The sequence below is a fragment of the Mya arenaria genome, chromosome 12 (assembly GCF_026914265.1).
Source record: "Mya arenaria isolate MELC-2E11 chromosome 12, ASM2691426v1".
NCBI classification, from domain to species: Eukaryota; Metazoa; Mollusca; class Bivalvia; order Myida; family Myidae; genus Mya; species Mya arenaria.
Genome location: NC_069133.1, coordinates 65,748,322 through 65,772,479, shown reverse-complemented (window position 1 = coordinate 65,772,479; position 24,158 = coordinate 65,748,322). Strand labels below are relative to the sequence as shown.

At 33.6% G+C, this 24,158-nt stretch overlaps 1 protein-coding gene across 6 annotated transcripts in view; it reads right to left on the bottom strand.

The window, feature by feature from the left end:
* LOC128210975 (guanine nucleotide-binding protein G(i) subunit alpha-3-like) overlaps positions 1-24,158 on the bottom strand; it is a 123,056-nt gene that overhangs the window by 21,265 nt on the left and 77,633 nt on the right. The window contains exon 1 of one of the 6 annotated variants that reach the window (XM_052915333.1): positions 679-873. The exons of the other annotated variants lie outside the window; for them this stretch is intronic. Coding sequence (XP_052771293.1) covers positions 679-759 — 81 coding nt within the window. The 5' untranslated portion in view covers positions 760-873. Of the gene's footprint in view, positions 1-678; positions 874-24,158 lie in introns of those variants that run through there. 6 annotated transcript variants of the gene reach the window in all.

Below are 24,158 nucleotides of genomic sequence, written 5' to 3'. Positions count from 1 at the left end.
ATATTGTCACTTATTCTGTCGATGTAGTATGGAAATGCCCATAGCAATCAGTGAAGACATGGTGTCCATTTAATTTTTTCTATGTTTTTCTTTTTTTTAAACTTAACGGATTCTGGTTCTACTTTACTATTCCGACATGCGACCGTTTTTGGACAGGAACTATTTTAAAATATGTGTTCTTTCGATGTTATATGTTTTAGATTTTTAATTGGATATAGACATTTTTGTTTAATTGTAAGAATCTCACAAGACGCATAAGAAAGACATTTAAAAAGTTTTTATTTCTATGCTTATGAGAGAAACGCTATCTCCTGTCAAAATGCTTATAATGTGTTTAATATATTTATGGTTTGGCTTTCAACAGTTTGACACGTTCATCCATGTGTTTTAGAAAAAGGTTATCATTAATCTGCACATGTGGAACCAGTTCATTGTCTTTACATTGTTCGACCATTAAAAAAACAAAATTAATCTCAATTTCAAACTGATATATGTCCTAAATAATGAATATTCTAACAATGACATGCCAAGCAACGAGTTTTTGTATATAAACGATATACAAGCGTCTTAACAATTAAGGTTCAAGTATCACTTAAAACTGTCCTGCTTGTTTGGGTATAACACATCAATCTACGATTTAATTTGCTTTACAAAGTATGACCTTAAAATTAAATTTACCTTCTTAAAACGTTTCAGGCTGAGCGTGTTTTTCGATTTTTCACTTTCCATGTCTTCTGAGTTGTTACGTCCTCTTGGCATTGTATCTTTTGATAATCCGTATAATATTGCTTTTATAATATAAATTATCCGTTCCTCTCGAAGTTCGAGAATAAAATCAAATATTTGTATATGCTACTTATGCGTTCAAATTTGTACCAAATTCCATATTAGCTGGATTGACATCCTTTCGAAACACAGCCGTCCGAGAAACTCCATTCCGTATTTGACAGCGGTATTGGTATTTAGGAGAGCGTTTCCAATATACTCTATCTGACTTCGGAGAGTTATTCAATAAGGCCATTCTGTACATTGTATTTGCTTTGCTTCGTTAGTATGGGGAACCATTATTAAAACCGAGCTGAATCGAAATCATTATTGGACTTAAGTTATGCAAGTGTGTTATACAAAAACAAATTAGGACAACTGCGAACATTGAATTGTCTAGTTGTTTAAGGCATTGAAGTATAATTATATTTAATTGGTGTGTTCGGTTACTACAATAAATATATATACATACGCGTATTGCGTCGACAACTTATTATAAGCATATCATAGTCAACATCAATTAAGATTTTAGGTTTTGCTTGTATCTTTTCATCATTGTGTTCATGTAATGAAATGATTTACGCCTACCTGATGTAGTACTGCCTAAATTGAGTAAATGAGAAGGTTATGTAAGGCTACAGGACGGAAGTCTAGCATTTCGTGTTAAAGATCCTTCTACATCATGGCTTTTTCCAGTGGAAATGAAAGAATGTTTAGTGTTACTAATAGATACAAATCTCTGCGTTTGAACTGTAGTCAACATTATTTTTTTAATTATCTTATTGGTACAATGACACACAGGTTCTAGGTGTCACGAATAATACCATTTCATAACGCTTAACTGTGGAGCCATTGTAAGAAAAAAAATCCCTTTTCTGAATGGAATACAGAGACAAATTTCACGTATTTATGGCGAAAAAATACAATTTGCCAATTGTGGCCTCTCTGTAATAAAGTCATTATCCCTTTTTCTGTTGCCTTAGCTTTTCTAACTATTCATTATTGATAGTGTAATTGCTTAAGAGTGTCTTTGACAAACTGTAGCACGTGATCAACGTAATGTAAAATGTTTGATGTGTTACCACTCCATTTACCCGAATGTAAGGTAGCACAGTTTTCTTCATCGAGACATTATATATCCAATTTAACAAAAGGAATGAAATACCTTTTTTTAAAAGCAAAACACATTTTGATACCATATGTCTGTACTATATCAAAAAATGACTATGAAAAGATCAGTCTGGTGTAAGAGTATACAAATAAGACGAAACAAACTAAAATGTTAAAATAAAAAGATCATAAAATGAGTCATTTCCTTAACGGCCAATGTTGGTCACTTTAACGACTTTATTTATCGCTTTTCACCCGACAGTATTATCCTAGGAAGCATGTTTTCTTAAAAATATTGGAGCATAAGACATTTGTCAATAGCTAAACTGTGTCTATGCCTTGCACGAAGGTGTTATAAAAGGCATTCTTAAGTTAGAAAAATTGATAAACCTGGTCACCATGTCAGATAGAATTTTCGTTTTATAAGTTTCTTTTCCGATTGAAATGCATTCAAAGACATAGTGACTGTTTACGTGTAAGGGTTTCCAATTATTCTATATTTTTGCTTAAATTACATCTCAAACTACGACGATGCAGTTTTATTGATGCGTCCGTACTCATCCCACTATTGCTTGAATAGTAAGTCGTTTCAAAGAAGCTTATGCCATAAAAAAAGAATCCCTCTTTTAAAAGCTTATTGCAAAAGTCCGCGTAAAATGGCTATTACCCTTATAGTCTCAATATAAACTTTCATTGCTATCGGGAAAGATAGTTGTGTCAATAATCGATTAGATCATCATTTATCCGCCTCCATATTATATTGCTTTGTCACACGGGGAATGCCATGCATTCCAACGGATTAGCCATCTATAGTGGTTCCGTATTAGTGGTTCAAAGGATTGCTATGACAGGACAACGTGAGAAATTTATCACAACACTCCTGACATTCTTATTTCCGTATATTGACATTATAAATATCTTGCATTAAAAACTGGTATCTTGTACAAAGTTTGTACTTTATAGATCGATCGAATAAATTACATCCCATTATCAACTTAACATGAAACCCTGAATAATTGCCAGAAATAAATATATTAGAGGTGCATAATGGTCCATAATATTGGATTGTGTCACTCTAATAAAAGTGTTATCTGTTTTTATGTTATCGTTTTTCGTTTGATTTATATTTGACTGTATAGTATTTAAATCAAGTGACGCCCTACTCGACTTCTCGTATCGTATGTATGTGTAGATAGAGGTCCTTGTGTTGGCTTATTCAATATTCCCTTTAATATTTATGCAAAAAGCTACAGAAACAAGCTCAGTAGCAAAAAGTTTAAACATAAACCCGGTTTAGTGGCACTGGGTAAACGCCAAAGACATAGAACATAAAATCACAAACAAGAAACATATCAGAACAGCACAAAACTCCACAAACAGCACAGTGCATACATACTATGTCTACACATTTCGTATATAATTTAATGGGAAATGAGCGATTGCAAAATATGACAAAAGAACATTCTTTAAGTAAAATGGAGGGCAAGAAAAATCCACTTGAAAAACAAACTTTTAAAGTTGGAAAGGCTGCCATGACAGTTCCTCTAAAATTTCCTTTTAACTCAAAATAATACATCAAGCAAGAATTGATACTCAATATAGAGAAGTTTCAGGAAAAATACATTTTTGATGTACAGTGTATTGAGCAAGTGGAAACATGTCACAACGGAACTACATATTACGAAGCAGCATTCTGCATCCATCTCAAGCGCTACGAAACACTTTATGTCTGATCCCTTTAATACCTTGGTAGCATATACGAATGATCGGTTCAGCTTGTGCCGTTTAAATTAAATCCCGAAATCCGTTAAAAGTAAACAGCTTTGCAAATATTTTAAACTTTCACGAATTAGTGCAAATATCAATCTACCAACAATGACAGCTAAACGTTATGAAACATTTTCAAAATCATTCTATACGATAACTGGTTCTTAAACCAGAACTGGCCTGTTTTATTTCTTAACAATACGCCTAAACATCTATAGCAACATGAAGACCTTTAGACTTAAGACTTTCCTAAAAGGGCCAATTTGAGGTAATGGATTTGCGAATGAATATTCATTACCTGTGATGAGCCTCCATTTAGCCATAGAAACCATACTTTTTTTAAAACAAACAACTATGGAACATTAGCTTTATGGATCCAAGACACAATAATGTCATATTTTTATGTCTGGTAACCTCATATTAATTTGTTCATTGAACTTCCGGTTTCAATTAAAATAAAAAAAAACGAGAACCATCAGTTCATATGTAATACATGTTAAGCCTTTTTTTTACAGATAATAAATCGATAATCCGAACCCCTTATAATATCAAAGATACCTGGCATCCATATTCAACGTCAATGCTGATGGCTGAATGAAAAAACAACAACACTTATTTGAAGCAGTAACAGACAGAATGTTCACCGACTTACACAAGGAGAAAGGAGACTGGTAACATGACTTACGCCAGACGGATTAAGACTAAACGTTTTCTCTTGCTTCTTTTCGCTCGGTGCTTGTGAATTGACCGGTATATAAGGCCATATAGGACGAATACGATGACAAAAGATAGCAGGTATGTCCCAGCGTACGCACGTTGATGAATGAAAAAATACACTTATTTGTAAATTAGATACCTTAAATGTCGCAAGTAAAACAATTTTGTTAGTATTCGTCGTAAAATAATATCATGAGAATACAATGGTTTAAGGGTTCAACAGTTCAAACGTGACAATCTAATACAACGTTCTATACAAACTGATTAATCGCACATCTCAGGTGAACTCGGCACCTACTCTTACAAGATGTGCACCGCTGTTCAATGTTTTTCAATGATTGTTCAACGCTGTAGTCAATAGCTTACCAATGTACCGGAGCAGTGTTATATGGCGATAATTCAGGGATCTCACCTATCTTCCTTATTTCTATACACAGGATTGATTGACCAATTCACAGGTTGTTTTTGTATAAAAGCTGTTTTTTAAGGCGATATTGAACAGGTTATTATCTATTCTGTCACCGCCATATGGATAGGTATTATTATTTTGTAAACGTTACTTTCAATTTCTTAAAGCGTTACTTCGCTATCTAACATATTATTTTTTGCATCTGCTTCAATAACAACCAAGAAGTGCCCATATTTTCATCAGCATATCCATCATTTATATCGTCTAAGTTTATATATATATATATATATATATATATATATATATATATATATATATATATATATATATATATATATATATATATATATATATATATATATATATACAATGCGCAATGCATTCAAATTGCTGCCAATGAAAATGACAACTGCGTCATTTGCAAATATAAACAGTCAATATTCGGATTTGTGCCATTGATAGAATCATTGTGCAGTGAGACATACATTGTCTTTTCATTACAGCCGTATTCTGTTTAAGCTGTTTATTGACTTGAACAACAAAAACAACTTTATCAAAATGTTTAACGAGTTCAAAAACTAAAATTCAAAACTTATGTTATATTAACAAAATAGAGGGACGCTAGGGTACCGATATGTGTAAGTAGAATTGCGTTTAATTATTTTTGCTGAATCGTAATATATTCGATATAGGTCCGACGGATGGCATGGGTTATTGCAGAGAGCTTTTTAAGCGCGTGCTGTTGTTTATGGCTAGACAGAAAGTAGGAAAGTATGTTATGGTTGTAAAACAGTTTAACTATTCATCTTATGTTGAAGCATGTAACCCAAGATACGTTTACATGATACTAATTTCGGCATATATGTAATTCTTATGCTTAACAATATGTATGTACTGCAAGGAAAAAATAAAACATATTTAGTAATGACCAAAAGAGCTATTTTTCGTGATGGCAATGTATCTATGCATATACTCTTGCTGTAAGATTCTGATCTTGTAATTGTATATTGTTTTGAAACCTATTTTCACATCAGAACCGTCTTGCACGAGCGATAATTAGGGACGCAACAATTTAAAAGCGCAAGACTGGTAATAAGTATATTCATAGGATAATCACCCTTCTCCTCAATATTTTATTTTAAACATTCTGTTTTAGTTTTAAATAGATGCTATGTTATTATGCGTTCAAGATTCATAGTTTCGAATTAAACAAAGCCTGGATCCAATGAACAAAATGTGCTACAAATGCAATTAACAAACACAAGGCTCTACATCAGCACTGTAATGGCGTAACAAAACTAATTACCGTCAGGACAAGCGTCTGCATTAAAACAGCAAACATTGCTAATGTTTGTAACAAAAGCCATTAAAAGTGTATGTTTTGAGTGATTGATTGTTTTCTAAAGAGTAGTCAAGCCTAAACTGTTTATAATTAATTGTATGTTTACTTCTTCTTGCTGTTCCTGCTTTACATTATATATATTGGCAACATATTTGTGAGTGTTGTGTTGATGCCATTAACTGACCCATCGTTTGTACATTATATAACATAAATATTGTTGTTGCTCCTACTTATCATCTTGCTATAGCTCAAGACAGCTTTATTGCTATTTTTGAAAACTACTAGCTCGCTAATCTGTCGTTTGCTAATTGGATTTATAAGAGCAGGACATCTAATCAGTATGTTATTTGTCATTCAGAACGAATTGTCTGATGACAGGTTACGACTGTGTATACATAAAAATATTTGGTAAAGATGCACCTGTGTCAGTCTTATCCCTCAGCAAAATAACTACACTTCTCTCCGAAGAAGTTGTCACACTTGTGTTTTATCCACTCCACAAATCAAGACTGATCAGGAAGAGAAACCTTAGTTTGTTTACCGTCATTTTGTTTATAATAAATTATTACTAGATTAAAATTAATTTGTTTCTTTATGGTTTTGTACGTTAGAAAGTTGTGTATAAAATGGACTATTTAACGATAGTGTTGGGCGCACCAAAACGCAAAAATCTATTGACAATATGAGCACACTTATTTTCCACAATGTTACAGTCAAGATCACATCAAAACTATCTAAGCGCCGTTTGACAATACAAGCTTTTTAAAATAAATATTGAACAATAAATGGCATCATTTTTTCCGGTAACGAGAACAATTCGCTTCAAATATCTGCAATCATAAAACGTGCACTGAACGTTTCACTGTTTTTCAAAAATGTGTTAAAACAACTTTTTGTTTGTGCTTGTGCGATGTAAATTTTGATTGTGGCAATGTCAAAAACAAATATTTGTTTACCTTCTTTAATCGTTTGATGCTTAGCTTCTTCATCGATTTGTCACTGTCATTCTTTTCTGACATGTTAAGTCTTATTCGCAATTTATTAATAGATACTCCTCTATCGCTTCAATATTCTAACTGATAACTTCACTTGGTTTGAAGTCATGAGCTAGATGTCAATCCATTTCATCACTGAAATTTGATGTCTTAATTGACACGTTGACGTTAACACAATAATTATAATTCAAACAGAAAACGGTTCCTTTAATTAAGTGGAAACAAAAGAATAATATAGATATCATATATAGATATTTTGTTCTGATGAAAAAAAAACTTCCGCTAAACGTTTTTCGATATTTGACAGTGTTTGAATATGGAATAGATAATAGCGCTATGAACAACGAATTACTCTATCTGAATTGGACAGTTATTCAATATTGTCACACTGTAAGCCATATTTGCTTTGCTTGTAAGTAAATGGTTTCATTATCTTCAAACTGAATGGAGATCATTATCGGGTAAAATGTGCCACATGTCCTTTCATTCGATACATTTTGCATCAATAATAGCTATATACATTGAATACATTAAACACTAAATACAACCGATTTGTTTTTTATGTTAAGGCAGAAATACATATAATTAAGGACAAGACTAAATACACAAACGTATTGCAAACCCCCACAAAACTAAGTACAGCAATTACTGTTAATAAGGGTTTTGAAGAAACAAATCAATTTGTGTGTGTGCGTGCGTGCGTGTATATATGTATAAGTATGCATATTGTGTGTATATGTACGATGCATAAAATTATGTGAAGTATTTGCACTGCATTTCCTGCATTTATTGTTTGATGTATACTAAAATATATTCAAACTTGTGTGTATTATTGATAAATGCATTTGGAATAAACTTATAAACGACAACCAAAACCTTCTGCTCCTTATGGTAAGCGTGTTTTGATTATCCTGTGCATTACCAAATTGTTTTTGTTTTTTTTCTACCTATACCTCACTCGGTCGACTTCATAACTGCCTTCATTTTCGTTTGGTCACATTAAAATTAAACACTTGATATTTGTATTTGATAAATTGAAAGGCTTATACGGCTGGGAAATGAAATTAATAAAAACGCAACCAAACCAATAAAGTCACTAATAAGTCAATAAATCTAACCATTTCATTTAGAAAAAAGTTCGATTGGAAAGTCGTATCCTTTGGAAAACTTCAGTATAAATCAATTTCTTTCTTAATGGCACACAATGTATTGCTTCCGAGAAACTATGCTACATTATAAAACCTTTCAAACAGGATTACACAGATCATTGTAGTTTATGTCGTATTTGAACGACAAGCCTTCTTATAGGGGATCGCTATTCGTGTCTCCTTGTGATCGAAATTATTTCAAGTACATCTACTTTGACACTAATCGATCAGTGAGACAGAAGTTCTCCCCCAAGCATTAGTGGGAATGACAACAGGGACATTCGCATGAATTCGTTTTAGCATTAAAATGCTCAAAAGAACTTAAAAGGCGCGGTTATAATGGTCTTGTAAAAAGCTCCTGACATTACATGTTTTGGTTATTGATGTCTAATTGTTCGACGACATGTGTATTAAATAAACAGATGTTTTAAATACAATTATATTTCGGAAAACGTTGTCCTTTGCGACAAAGCGTTGACAACTTTTCCCTCTTTGAGCACGTACAACAATGAAATGGTGGCTCTTAATAAACAGGCATAAAAGTTAATGATATCTATTGATGACTTTTTATCGAAAAACGACCGCCAAGGCATATTCACCGAAGACGCATGCACCCGACCCAGCTGTTCAAGAATTCGATCAAGCACTATTAGAGTTCACGTAGTCATACGCCTGAGCATGTACTGCCAGTTCAAGAGTTCAAGTGGTCATAGGCTCTTACTTGTCCCTACAACCATTTTAAGATTTCCAGTTATCAGAGGCTTGTTCTTGTCGCTACTACCAGATCAAGATTTCAAGTTATCACAGGCTTGTACTTGTCTCTACTACCAGTTCAAAAGCTCAAGTGATCCTAAGCTTGTTCTTGTCTCTACTACAAGATCAAGAGTTCAAGTGATCCTAGGCTTGAATTTATCTCTACTACAAGATCAAGAGTTCAAGTGATCCTAGGCTTGAATTTGTCTCTACTACAAGATCAAGAGTTCAAGTGATCCTAGGCTTGAATTTGTCTCTACTACAAGATCAAGAGTTCAAGTGATCCTAGGTCTGTACGTCTCTACTTGCAGTTCAAAAGTTTAAGTGATCACAGGCTTGTTCCTGTCTGTACAACCAGTTCAAGAGTTCAATAAGTCTGAGTTCTTTACATGAACTACAACTTCCAAAGTTCAAGTCGTCATAGGCGAGTACCTGTTCTACAGATTCAAGAGTTAAAGTGGTGATAAGTTTGTTTCTGTAATACAAGTTCAAATGTTTAATTTGCAAAAATATTCAATCTGTACCACCGGTTCAAGTGGTAATGAGCATGTCCCTGTACAGGTGACCACGTATTAATTTGTTCTTTAAACTTCCGGTTTTAATTGAAATAAAACCAATAAGATACACAATGCCATCAGCACTGATAGGTATAGGGCTAATCATTTCATATTCTTTTTCTCGTTTATATTGACTGGTGCTAAAATCAGCCTACGCAGTTACCAACAATGGTAGCTATTTGGTGTCAAATAAAGTAATGCAAACATTCAAAATCATTTTATACGATAACGTGTTCTTTAACGTGTACTTACCCGTTTTTTTAGCAATATACCTAAACAACCAAAGCATCATGATGAAGAACTTTAGACTTAAAACTTTCCTAAAACGGCAGTTTTGAGGTTAGGCGAATAAATATTCATTACCTGTGATGAACCTCCACTTATCCGTAGAAAGCAAACTTATTTTGAAATGTCTGTGGAACATCAGCTTAAGGTATCCGAAACACAATAATGTGAAATTTGGATGTCTGGTGACCTCTTATTAAATTGGTCACCTCTCTCGCGGTTCAGTTGAAATTAAGAACACGGTACACCATTCCATAAGTTCTTTTGTGATGTATGTTTGGTATAATTTACACATTTTTTTATTAATCGTTTATAAGAACCTGTTCAAATGCTATAAAACTTACATGGAACACCTGGCTGCAACATTCAATGGCAATGCTAATGGCTGGATGAAAAATACACTTATTCTGTACATCCGATACCTTAAATGTCGCAAGTAAAACCAGTTTGTTAGCATTCGTCATCATACAGTTTAATTTGAATTGGACGGATTCATGGGATCAACAGTTCAAACGTGACACTCTTATAGGTCCAATACAACACTGATTGAACGGCACTTGCTTCGCGATATTGTATAGTCACTGTTACCAAGACAAAGTGATGGACATGTTTTTCCTTTTAGTATATCGCTTTTCATGTTTACATCATTTTACTCCTGTTCTTCAATCGTTCAACGTACTAATTTGGAATTCGAGATAACAATTTTTCAATTTTTAAATAGTTTTTTTTTTCATAATCTGACCTAATAATTCAACATGTTTGGCGGTGTTTTTACACAAAACGCTCGATTTAAATATGAACAATCTATACCTAGCACATATTCTGCAATATACATGTTTGTAACCATGTTGATAAGACCTCATTTGATCTAACTATTCTTATCATTTTCAATCTATTGAAAGCAATTGCCTTATACATATGCGGAGTACATGCATCTAGTAAGATGATATTATATACTGAAGCTTGATGACAAACAATTGTCATTCTAAGTTTATATTTTTTTGAACGACATGAGACCACTTTCCCCACACATCTTACATGTGTGCGTGTTAACACATTCGATATTTATACGAGGAATTTCAATTGAACCTTCTTCATACATTTTAAGGAAATCTTAAAAATTCACAACTGTACATTTAAACAGGTAAAATAATTGTGTTTAGCAAATGTATTTGTTAATAAATACTCTATGATAAATATTTTTATTTTTCAAAACTTTGCCATTGTTATCTATTTGGCAATATATATATCCGTGTGTGTTGCAAAACGAAACTTTTGGTAAAAGTAGCACCTTAATAGTTATAGTCCGTAACAATATCATCCTAATATTATAATTATATAAATAAATTGTGTAAGTATTTACTCTATAGCTCCATCTAGTAGAAACAGCAATTGTATTTGTTAATGAATAAACAGTTCAATTCCGCTTAAATGAATCTAATAATAAAGTAAAATACGTTCTGTAAATGTAAAGCTGATACAGACAGATTCATCAGCATAAGAAGTACACAACATTATTTTGAAAATATTGATACAAATCTACAACAAAGAACTTAAATATAATACGGGAGAAACTTTCTCCTTGTCGGACGCCAACATATCATGCAATAAATTCCCACTGTTTGCATTATTTTTTACTAAGCATTTTTTTATAAACATTAACAACCCACATATCCAAAATATATCTAATGAACTCTATCTTCATCTGTTTTAATAATTCTTTTATTATTCATAATATTGCAATAAATGAACATTTTTCATAACTAAACTTGAATTGTTATTAATATTTATTACCATCATACGATGTTCACGTGTTTAAATAATTGGTTCGTCGTACATAAATGTATGACGAAATGCCTTTTTGTGTGTGTCGAAATAAGGTTCTGTTTATTCTGTTCTGCTCATTTTATTATTAATATATAGTGTAATCGAAGGCGCCTTTCCCGTGAATAAAGGCACAAAGATGTGCACGAGTGTGGTATAAACATATTTAAAACATACGTGCTACCAATAGTTGAATATGCCGGTTTTGAACACGTTTTCAATTCACTTAGCAAATCATGGTTATCAATGCTTTTCAGAAATCTATTAGTCAATACTGTAGTAAGTAGAATACCAAAGCACCGAGTAGTTTTATAGTAATTTGATAGATCACACGTATCATCCTTATTTTTATTCATTTGATAAATAGAACCAGTTTTCAGTTTTCTGGTATAAAAACAGTTTTAATGCGACATCAAGCAGGTTTTCATAATTTCTTTACACCACCATATGCCTTGTTGTTATTTTTTTGAAAACATAACTTTCCATTTCTTAAAGCGTTACTTCGTTATCACACATCTTATTCATTACATTTGCTTGAATATCAACCGAGTTCTGTCCAAATTACATCCGTATGTCCATCAGTTATATGGTGCGAGTAAAATCAAACTATAAATACAATGCACATTGCATATAAAATTGCTGTCAATGACCGTGATTCTGCGTCATTCACAAATATTATCATTCAATATTCGCATTCGTACAATTGAAAGAGAAATTGTTCTTTGAGTCATAGATTTGTCTATGCATAACATAACGTTATCCGTTTAAGTAAGATATTGACCAGAACAACACAAAGCATCTTTATCAAATGTAAAACGAATTGAAAAAGTAAAATGCAACACTCATGTTATATCAGCAAAATAGAATGACGCTACTTTGCCCATAGGTACAAGTATAAGCTCGATGAAATTCATTTTGCTGAATCGTAATGTATTCGAAATAGGTCCGATGTATGTTATTGTTTCATGCAGAGAGTTTTTGATGCACACGATGTTGTTGATGGCTAGACGAAAAGAAGCACCGTAAACCAATATACTTTCACATATTAAAGCCGCACTCACATAGATTGATCGATTCGACACCTTTCTGTTATTGTCAAAGAATCAGCTGATGTAGGCATCAGTGCTTTTATTTCAATCTTATGAACTAACTCGCAATAAGATTGATATCAATTATAATTGAAATTGCCGAAATTGTCATTTTTCTTAAAGCGTTCACAAGGCTTACAGCCATAATACACCAATTTTCCAACGTAAATACTAAAACCTGCGAACTGATCGTTTATCATCAGTCTTTTATAGATGGTTTTCAAACATTAACGCAAAGTTTGGCTCATTTTAAGATAAAAAAAAGTTGTTAAAACGGTCAGTCTGTGAGAGTGTAGGTTTAAAAACATATATTCTTGCTGTAAGGTATTTTATCTTGTAAATGCATTCTGTATTGAAAACTAGTTTCACTTTAAAAATCGTATTGTACAAGCGGAAATTTGTGTCGCAATAATTTACTGAGAATATTTACTTGCAAATATTGTCACTTTAATAGCGCAAAACTGTCAACGAATATATATTTGTTCGAGAATCACACTGCTACTTAATATTTTTTTTATTTCAAAAAAACTGTGTTAGTTTTTTATCAATGCTATGTCATTATGCATTCAAGATTCCTAGTTTTGAATTAATCAAAGCCATAAAACATTCCTGGATCCATTAGACAAAATGTGCTACAAATGCCATTAACAAACACAAGGCTTTACATCTGCAAATTAATGGCGTAAGGAAACTAATTACCGTCAGGACAAGCGTCTGCATTGAAACAGCAAACATAAAGAATGTTCGTAACAAAAGGCCGTAAATGTGTTGGCTTTGAGTGGGTTTTTTTCTCAAGTCTAAACTGTTTATATATATATATATATCTAAATATTCGCAACATTTTTTTGTGTGTTGTGTTGATGCCATAACCAGTTGCAATATTTGTACATTATATAACATAAATATTGTTGTGCTCCTAGTTATCGTGCTATAGCTTTAGACAGCTTTATTGCTATTTCTGAAAAAATTGTAGCTCGCTTATCTGTCGATTGCTTATCGGACTTCAGCTGTACTTCTAATAAGTTTGTGATTTGTCTTTCAGCAAAAAATCGCCTGATGACACCTTACGACTGTGTATACATAAATATAGTTGGTAAGGATTCGCCTGTGTCAGTCTAATTCCTATGTACAATGATCACACTTCTATTCGAAGAAGTTGTCAGGGTTATGTAAACTCTATTTCACAAATGAAGAGTGATGAGTAAGAGAACCAGGAGTTTCTTTGCCGTAATTTGTTATGGTATCAAGAGGAAAATATATTTGTTTCTATATGATTGTTTATGATATAAATGTGTGTATATGCATGTGCAATTGGTCTAACCAAAAGGCAAACTTCAATAAACAGTATGAACATACTTATTTGCCACAATGTCACAGTGAAGAACATCACTTCAAAACTATCTAAGCAGCGTTATTCAATATATGTTTGATAAATAAATGTTGAACAATAATTGGCATCAATTATTTTTAAATGTGCATAGATAAAAATGTGGAAAACAACTATTTGTCTTATGCTTGTGTAAAATACGTTTCGCTTGTGTCAATGTCAAAAACAAGTTAGTCTTTACCTTCTTAAATCGTTTGATGCTGATAGTCTTCTTCGATTTGTCACTGTCCTTGTTTTCTGACATGTTTAGTCTTTTTCGCAATTCCTTTTCCAGATACTCCTCTGTGACTTAGATAATCTAACTGATATGTTCACTTTGACGTTATGAGCTAAATAACAATCGATTTGGACACTAAATTTTAATGATTTTATTTAACGTGTTTACGTGTCACATGATATTTTAAACTTGAAACAGTTCCCATTATTAACTGGACAAATTAGTTATATAAAGATATAATATAGATATTATATTCTGATGTACAAAACCTTCCGCGAAACTTTATTCCTTATACGACAGCGTTTAGATATGGAATAGATAATAGCGCTCAGAAGAACGAATTGCTCTATCTGTAGTTGGAGAGTTATTCAATAATGCCACACTGTACACCATATTTGCTTTGCTTGTAAGTTAAAGCCGTCATTATTTCCGAACTGAATGCAGATCATTATCGGGTAAAAGGTGTTAAAAGTCTTTTATTCGATACAATTTACATCTGTAATAGCTATAAACACTAATGCATTAAAAACTGCATGAACAGAATTGTTGTTTAGTTTGAAGCAGGAATGTATAAATACATTGGTTTTTAAATCACTAAATAAATTAACATTTGTAGAACGTATTGCAATAACCATCAAAACTACTTGTAAAAGTAGCAATTTATATTTAAAAGGGTTTTGAAGAAAAAAAAGAATTTATATTAAATACCTTGTGTTCATGTACCTTTACCCGTCTTCACATAAGTTTGGACATATGAATGAATGTGTGTGAGTGCGTGCGTGCGTGCGTGCGTGCGTGCGTGCGTGCGTGTGTTTATAACTATACTTATGTGTATTTTGTTCATATGTAAGGCACAAAAATTCGTGTTGTATTTGCTCTTAATTTCCTTATAAATATTTTTTATTATATCATCATACCTTTTAAACAGGAGTCTTTACTACACCGAAAATTTATACCATGTCGTATTTTAATGACAAGCCTTCTAATGTGGGATAATTATTCGCGTCTCTTTGTGATCGCAATGATTTCAAGTACATCTTCTTTGACATGAATCGATCAGGTAGACAGAAGTTCTCCACCGAGTTCTATTGGGAATGACTACGAGGAAATGACTTGCATTCCTATGGATTATCGTTCCGCATTAAAAGATTAGAAGAATCTTAAAGGCCCGGTTTGAATTGTGATGCCTTCGTAAAAAGGGCCTGTCATTACTTGTTTTTGTTATTAATGCCTAACTGCGCCAACTATATATCTTTTGAATTAACGGACGATTTAAATTTAATTGTATTCCATTGTCTTTTGCGACAAAGCGTTGACAACTTTTTCCCACTTCGAGCACGTAAAACAGTATTGTGGTGGCTCTTTACAAACAGGCATATAACTAATCAAAACAATTGAAGGAATCCTGTCAATTAAACGGCTACCAAGGTATATCCATTGACGACGCATGCACCCAACCCAACTGTTTAAGAATTCGATGAATTATAGGGGTGTATCAGTTCTACTATAGGAGTTCACATGATCATACGCTTATACATGTACTATCTGTCCAAGAGTTCAAGTGATCATAGGCTTGTATTAATCTGTATTATGAAGTTTTTGAGTACAATTGTTCGTAGCTTCGAATCTGTACTGCAAGTTCAAGAGTTTAAGTGGTCAAGTGACTGTACCCGTACTACAAGTTCAAGTGTTCAAGTGGTCAAAGGCTTGTATCTGCACTGCCAGTTCAAGAGTTTAAGTGGTCAAAGGCTTGTATCTGTACTGCCAGTTCAAGAGTTCAAGTGGTCAAAGGCTTGTATCTGTACTGCCAGTTCAAGAGTTCAAGTGGTCAAAGGCTTGTATCTGTACTGCCAGTTCAAGAGTTTAAGTGGTCAAAGGCTTGTATCTGCACTGCCAGTTCAAGAGTTCAAGTGGTCAAAGGCTTGTATCTGTACTGCCAGTTCAAGAGTTCAAGTGGTCAAAGGCTTGTATCTGTACTGCCAGTTCAAGAGTTCAAGTGGTCAAAGGCTTGTATCTGCACTGCCAGTTCAAGAGTTCAAGTGGTCAAAGGCTTGTATCTGTACTGCCAGTTCAAGAGTTCAAGTGGTCAAAGGCTTATATCTGTACTGCCAGTTCAAGAGTTCAAGTGGTCAAAGGCTTATATCTGTACTGCCAGTTCAAGGGTTTTAAGTGGTCAAAGGCTTGTATCTGTATTGCCAGTTCAAGAGTTTAAGTGGTCAAAGGCCTGTTTCTGTACTCTCAGTTCGAGAGCTCATGTGGTCAAAGGCTTGTATCTGTACTACAAGTTCAAGTGTTCAAGTGGTCAAAGGCTTGTATCTGTACTGCCAGTTCAAGAGTTCAAGTGGTCAAAGGCTTGTATCTGTACTACAAGTTCAAGTGTTCAAGTGGTCAAAGGCTTGTATCTGTACTGCCAGTTCAAGAGTTCAAGTGGTCAAAGGCTTGTATCTGTACTCTCAGTTCAAGAGTTCAAGTGGTCAAAGGCTTGTATCTGTACTACAAGTTCAAGAGTTCAAGTGGTCAAAGGCTTGTATCTGTACTCTCAGTTCAAGAGTTCAAGTGGTCAAAGGCTTACATCTGTACTGCCAGTTCAAGAGTTTTAAGTGGTCAAAGGCTTGTATCTGTACTGCCAGTTCAAGAGTTCAAGTGGTCAAAGGCTTGTATCTGTACTCTCAGTTCGAGAGCTCATGTGGTCAAAGGCTTGTTCCTGCACTTCAAGCCCAAGAGTTCAAATGGTAAAAGGCTTGTATATGTTCTACCAGCTTAAGAGCTCAAGTGGTAATAGGCTTGTATTACCAGTTCAATTGGTTCAATTGTACCTGTCTATACTATAGTTGTACATGTGCCATAAGATAAAGAGTGTGATGGTTTAAATAAGTTATTATGATAAGTTGTTTTAAAGTACAAATATCCCTGCATTGTTCGAGTAGCAGCTTTCAATCGCCACCTGATTCAGGATACTGCATAGTCTCACGTATGTTCTGGATAATTCCTCTATAGTTGATTGAATAATTACAGTTTCATATTGTATACATTATTTTTCACTGTCATATACATCAATTAATTTATTTGATTTTATGACCAGTATAGATTCTTAAGAGAGCAATCTTATTTATTCAAACGCAATTTTGTTGAAATATTGATGTAAAATTATCACATTTGTTTCTTTGAGTTTATTCCATGTAAATGTATTTGATGTAACTTATGGATTTCCATTTCTTGACTTAAACGGACAGACAATTACCTGGATTCTCGTTTCTTGTTTGCCGTATAAGCATTTCCGGCTTTAATTGCCGCGCTTGAATTTACCGTACGGCAATCGAAATGAGTCACTCCCAAAATTGCGTTATTTCTTTTTTATTGTATAACTTATTGAAATTTAAGTAAGGCATTTCAATAGAGTGCGATCGAATAGATATTTATATGACACATTTAAAAATAGAAAAAGAAGTTTAAAAACGCGATTTAAGAGGAACTATGTGACGTCAATATTCAACAGAAAATTTACGGTAAAAAGTCGGTAAACAACGCACCACGCGCTATGTGGTGTAATGTACCAACATGCGTTGTTCTACCGAACTTACTACAAAAATAAAGGTTTGCAAGAAAATAATCACTCTTCGTTATCGGGTATGTGGCAAGCTTTATTACGGTCTTCTGCGTTTGTTCTTTTGTCAGATGTTTCTATCTGGAATAGAAACCAGTTATAGATATCATATTACTGTCATGCAATGTACGCATCGAAATTAAACTCTTATTTATTGCTTTAATAATGAACGTATATTACAAACACTTCTCCTATTCTGAATGGAATAAAAATATATATTAACGGCATCATGTTCACATTTGCTTTTATAACAGTGTATGATAACACATTTAAACATTTAACTGAACAGGTTAAATGAATATTCTACTATTGAGATATAAACATACATAAGCAATAAAGTAATGTTCCTTTCTTGCTGAATCATTCCACTAAACGAAAACAAACAATTGCGAAAACGCAACAGCTGCATTAATTCATATTGATAGGAAGGGTTTCAATACATCACAATGAATGCACATGGACCAAGGGTGTATCAAGCATATCCATAATCTTTGTCATATAATCAAGGCGGGTTGTTTTATAGAGCAGAACTGAACAATTAATCGAGTTGCAGAGCTTCTTCTGAAAACATACATGTATAGATATGTTGAGTTGTAAGATTAAAAAGGTTATTTCCGAATAAATAAAGAGAACGTTCCAAAATAATAGGCCATAGATATCTAACCTATATATTGTTGTATGTTTTCACAAAGGCAGTTAACAAAATAAACCTAACTATTACATTAAGTTGCATTATTAATAATAACGACTAACAAAAAAAATATTTTATATTATAACTAATATTAATAATTTCCTTTTTATAAGAGGAGGACAGTAATTTATGAAACTGAAATTGATATTAGGCTTTTGAATGAGTTTTGGTATAGGAATGTTTTAGGAACTCTGAAATATGAACAGTTATAGACGACTATAGGTTTGTTAATATGTACGAACGATACCAGATTTTACGACCTAGATTAACACATGAAATGACGCTGTGCCATTGAAATTGAGAAAATGCAATATGATATACAAGGATAACGTATTTCGAACACATGGAAGCTCTACCAGTATTCCAAAGTTGAGAGCACCAATATGAATCAGGCAGAACACCAAATATTGATATAGCGCGATTGTACCGATAAGTGAGCCCAGTTCTTCTGAGCTATCTTGAAAATCACATAGGATTGTCATATTTACTAGGCAGTAGCAATAATAGTAAGGTAAGAAAAAGTATTAACATTTTAATAAACGTAAATTTTAAAAACCACCAACTGTGTAGCGGTTTTGAAACTTCTCTTTTCCCCACAAATATACACTTACATGCGATTAATATGGCAAATAAGAATTAACTATCAGATTCCTCTCTGGGGTTTTTTCATTGAACGACAAAACTAATGTCGTTTGTTTCTGCTCGTTAACAGTGTTTGTCTCTTTGATCAGTGTTTTGCTGTATGTACATTTAAGATTTCCCGATGATTGATACAACAATATTAAATGGAATGTCATTAAGCGTCCCTGAATCTACAAGACAGAAAATGCTGCAATTGCAACTCAAAGCTCTAGATTAGAACGGAAATGGCATAAACAATTAATTACTGTCAGGGTTTGACTAAACTGAAACTAAAACGCAAGCTCTGAAATGGTTTAGTTGTCAGTAATTCATTATTTTACCAATGGTTATTAAATCAAGTTATTGTTTTAATGCTGAATTTTTCTTTACTTTCTGTTATAATTAACCACGATGACAATGACTCGGGATTGTTGTGTGAAGGTCATAAAAAACCGTTTTTGACGGTGTGCATGACCTTTTAATTGTATTGCATTATTGCTACGTGACATGAAACAGTATTGTTCTTTTATTTTTTAAGTCATGCATTTAAGACGTTCGTGTTCGTCGATGACATTCAGACACTAGAACAAGTAATAAGGAAAACTGTGTTAATTACCGCACCAGTCATGCAATACGGCAATTAGAGGAAATGTTTTCACAAATAGTATGTCATTACCGAGAATATTTTCTATGATTTATGCCTTCTGGGAGCTCTAAATTGAGTCTGTCTCTCGTTCAGATAATGTCAGCCTCCTTAATTAATGTATAAATTTTTATATATTATCTGTAAATCATTGGTTATTACTTACTATACTCGAGATGATCATCACATAAGTATTATATAAACTTCGCGCCAACTTGTTATAAGTAGAACATTACTCATTATAAGTCTCAAGAATAAACCCATCGAATCAAATTACAGCCAACATAGGTTTGGCATACTCTCACTAGCAATTATAACGACTGAACAATGGGATTGTTTATCGAGTTATTTTAATATTTCTTTATTATCAGACTTCGCTTCTTCATCACTGTGTCTCATTTTTACCGTTTAAGCCACACATATACTGTGTGTATTTATACTGCTTTGCGTCTGTAGTTTTGCCCTCAAATACAGTAACATGACATTTAGTGCAAACCGTTATCAGCCGAAGACTTGGATTGAAAGAGAAACATGATTAAAATTACATTGTTGATATATAACTCGTATTCATTTTACATATTATTAAGGGAGACGTTATTGTAAGTACGGGGCTGTTAAAAGGTTAATAGCCATTCTATATTACCATTAAGGATTTGGTTCTTCATTATAGATAACAGGTTATTTGGTACATTGGCCTTCAATAAAATAATTAGTTTTTCAATAATGGTGCATGCGCTTGACCACACGAAAGCAAATTTAAAACTTGCAAAGAACTCATATGATTATTCCAACTGTACACTCGACTGAAATATAGAATTAAGAATCACCCACTCGTTCCAAATTCGAAATGAGATCATTTTCAAACCGTATTATCATGATTAAAAATAATATAATATATATTGTAACATTATGCAGAACAAGATTAGAAAAGATTACGTATCAAATTAAAACCAAATGAGTTTTATAAGCAAAGCTATATAATGATAATATTTCGTTATAATTTGTGAAACCATTGCAACTAATTATCTTAAAATGTTTTTCAAATATGAACCAAAATTTTACCCGATTCACCGCAACTACATTTAATGGGTCATTCTGTTACAGGTCATGACAACTTAATTACCAGCGGGTGACATAGTTTTATTTCAGAACACATCTTGTATTAGGTTCAACCCAGTAATTAAGGTATTATCCAGGTATTGGCCTATATCCGTTATATCTAAATAAACACAAGGGTATTAGCCAGGGATTTGCCTAGGTCAGTTTTACCCTGGCTTATACATCAAGGTATAAGCCAATGATAAGCCTTTGTCAGCTCACCCTGGTCTAGACAGGGGTTTTACCAAATGATTTTTCAGGATCAGTCTCACATTGGTTTACACCAAGGGCTAAGCGAATGATTTGTTTGGGCCAGTGTTTGTGTCCTGGTTTAAACTAAGGTATGAGCGAATTAATTGTTTGGGCCAGTTTTCTCTATTGGTTTACACCAAGGTTTTAGCGAATGATTTGTTTGGGCGAGTTTTCTCTACTGGTGTAAACCAATGTTTTAGGGAATGATTTGTTTGGATCTGTTTTCTATCCTGGTTTACACCAAGTTTTAAGCGAATTATTTGTTTGGGCCAGTTTTCTATCCTAGATTAGACCAAGGTTTTAGCGAATGATTTGTTTCGGCCTGTTTTCAATCCTGGTTTACACCAAGGTTATAGCGAATGATTTCTCTGGATCTATTTTTTTATCCTGGTTTACACAAAGGTTCTAGCTAATTATTTGTTTGGGTCAGTTTTCTATCCTAGTTTAGACCAAGGTTTCAGCTTATGATTTGTCTGGGTTAGTTTTCCATCCTGGTCTTGACCAAGTTTTTAGAGAATGATTTCTCTGGATCTTATTGATATACTGGTTTGCACCAAGGTTCCAGCGAATTATTTGTTTGGGTCAGCTTTCTCTACTGGTTTACACCAAGGTTTTAGCGAATGATTTGTTTGGGTCAGTTTTCTCTACTGGTGTAAACCAATGTTTTAGGGAATGATTTGTTTGGATCTATTTTCTATCCTGGTTTAGACCAAGGTTTTTGCCAAGGATAAGCCTATATCAGCTTTCCCCCGGTTTAGACCTAGGTTTTAGAAAAAATATTTTTCTGGTTCAGTTTCCTCATGGTTTATACCAAGGTTTTAGCGAATGGTTTGTTTGGGTCAGTTTTCCTTCTTGTATTAGACCAAGCTTTTTGGCTAATGATTTGTGTTGGTCAGTTTTCTATCCTGGTTTAGACCAAGGTTTTAGCTAATAATTTGTTTGGGTCAGTTTTCTATCCTGGTTTAGACCAAGGTTTTAGCGAATGATTTGTTTGGGTCAGTTTCCTATCCTGGTTTACACGAGAGTTTTAGCGAATGATTTGTTTGGGTCAGTTTTTTATCCTGGTTTACACGTAGGTATTAGCGAATGATTTGTTTTGATCTGTTTTCTATCCTGGTTTACACCAAGCTTTAAGCGAATGATTTGTTTGGTTCAGTTTTGTATCCTGGTTAGACCACGGTTTTAGCGAATGATTTTTTGGGGCCAGTTTTTAATCCTGGTTTACACTAAGGTTTTAGCTAATGATTTGTTTGGGCCAGTTTTCTATCCAATTTTAGACCAAGATTGTAGCAAATGATGTGTATGGGCCAGTTTTTAATCCTGGCTTAGACCACGGCTTTAGCGAATGATTTGTTTGGGTCATTTTTCATCCTGGTTTACACCAAGGTTTTAGGAAATGATTTGTTTGGGCCAGTTTTACTTCCTAGTTTAGACCAAGGCTTTAGCGAATGATTTGTTTGGGCCAGTTTTACTGCCTAGTTTAGACCAAGGCTTTAGCGATGATTTGTTTGGGTCAGTGTTCTATCCTAGTTTAAAACAAGGTTTAAGCGAGGGATTTGTTTGGGTCAGTTTTCTATCCTGGTTTAGACCTAGGTTTTAGCGATTGCTTTATCAGATGGTTAGGGTCAAAGGCACCCTATTTAGATCAAGGTTTTAGCAAATGATTTGTCTTGGTTCGCTTCATCCTTGTTTGGGTCAGTTTTCTATCCGGGTATACACGTAGGTATTAGCGAATGATTTGTTTTGATCTGTTTTCTATCCTGGTTTACACCAAGCTTTAAGCGAATGATTTGTTTGGTTCAGTTTTGTATCCTGGTTAGACCACGGTTTTAGCGAATGATTTTTTGGGGCCAGTTTTTAATCCTGGTTTACACTAAGGTTTTAGCTAATGATTTGTTTGGGCCAGTTTTCTATCCAATTTTAGACCAAGATTGTAGCAAATGATGTGTATGGGCCAGTTTTTAATCCTGGCTTAGACCACGGCTTTAGCGAATGATTGGTTGGGTCATTTTTCATCCTGGTTTACACCAAGGTTTTAGGAAATGATTTGTTTGGGCCAGTTTTCCTTCCTAGTTTAGACCAAGGTTTTAGCGAATGATTTGTTTGGGCCAGTTTTACTGCCTAGTTTAGACCAAGGTTTTAGGAAATGATTTGTTTGGGCCAGTTTTACTTCCTAGTTTAGACCAAGGCTTTAGCGATGATTTGTTTGGGTCAGTGTTCTATCCTAGTTTAAAACAAGGTTTAAGCGAAGGATTTGTTTGGGTCAGTTTTCTATCCTGGTTTAGACCAAGGTTTTAGCGATTGCTTTATCAGATGGTTTGGGTCAATGGCACCCTATTTAGATCAAGGTTTTAGCAAATGGTTTATCTTGGTTCGCTTCATCCTAGTATACACAAAGGGTTTCAGCGAATGATTATTCTGGATAGGTCGCGCTGGAACATATCAGTATTTTGTTCGAAATCACGCTTGCATCGAAATGCAAAAATTTTAAACTAGTGTTTCAATAACATACTACAAAGCTTCAGAGGGCCGTAGTGTCAATGATTGAAGTAGCATTTTTTTCTGTAAATATTTCCTTTGTATGAACTTTCGAGTCGGATTCTTTATATAGTTACATATTTATGGTTAAGATGAAATCAGACGCATGTTCAGGTAAGAGTGACAAACATATGAATGACTGACAAGCAAGTGGATAGAGCCTTCCTGTCTTAGTTGTGCTTTATAAACTTGCTTTAGGGATTTTATTGTCATGTTTTCGTTTATTCTATTACTTTTAGTATATCGGTTTGTTTAGATACGTCGAACAACAAAAGTAGTATGAAAATCCCGGAATTAATATTAGTTTTCGTTTACTGTTCACTTTGTTATCAGGTGAACACATGTTA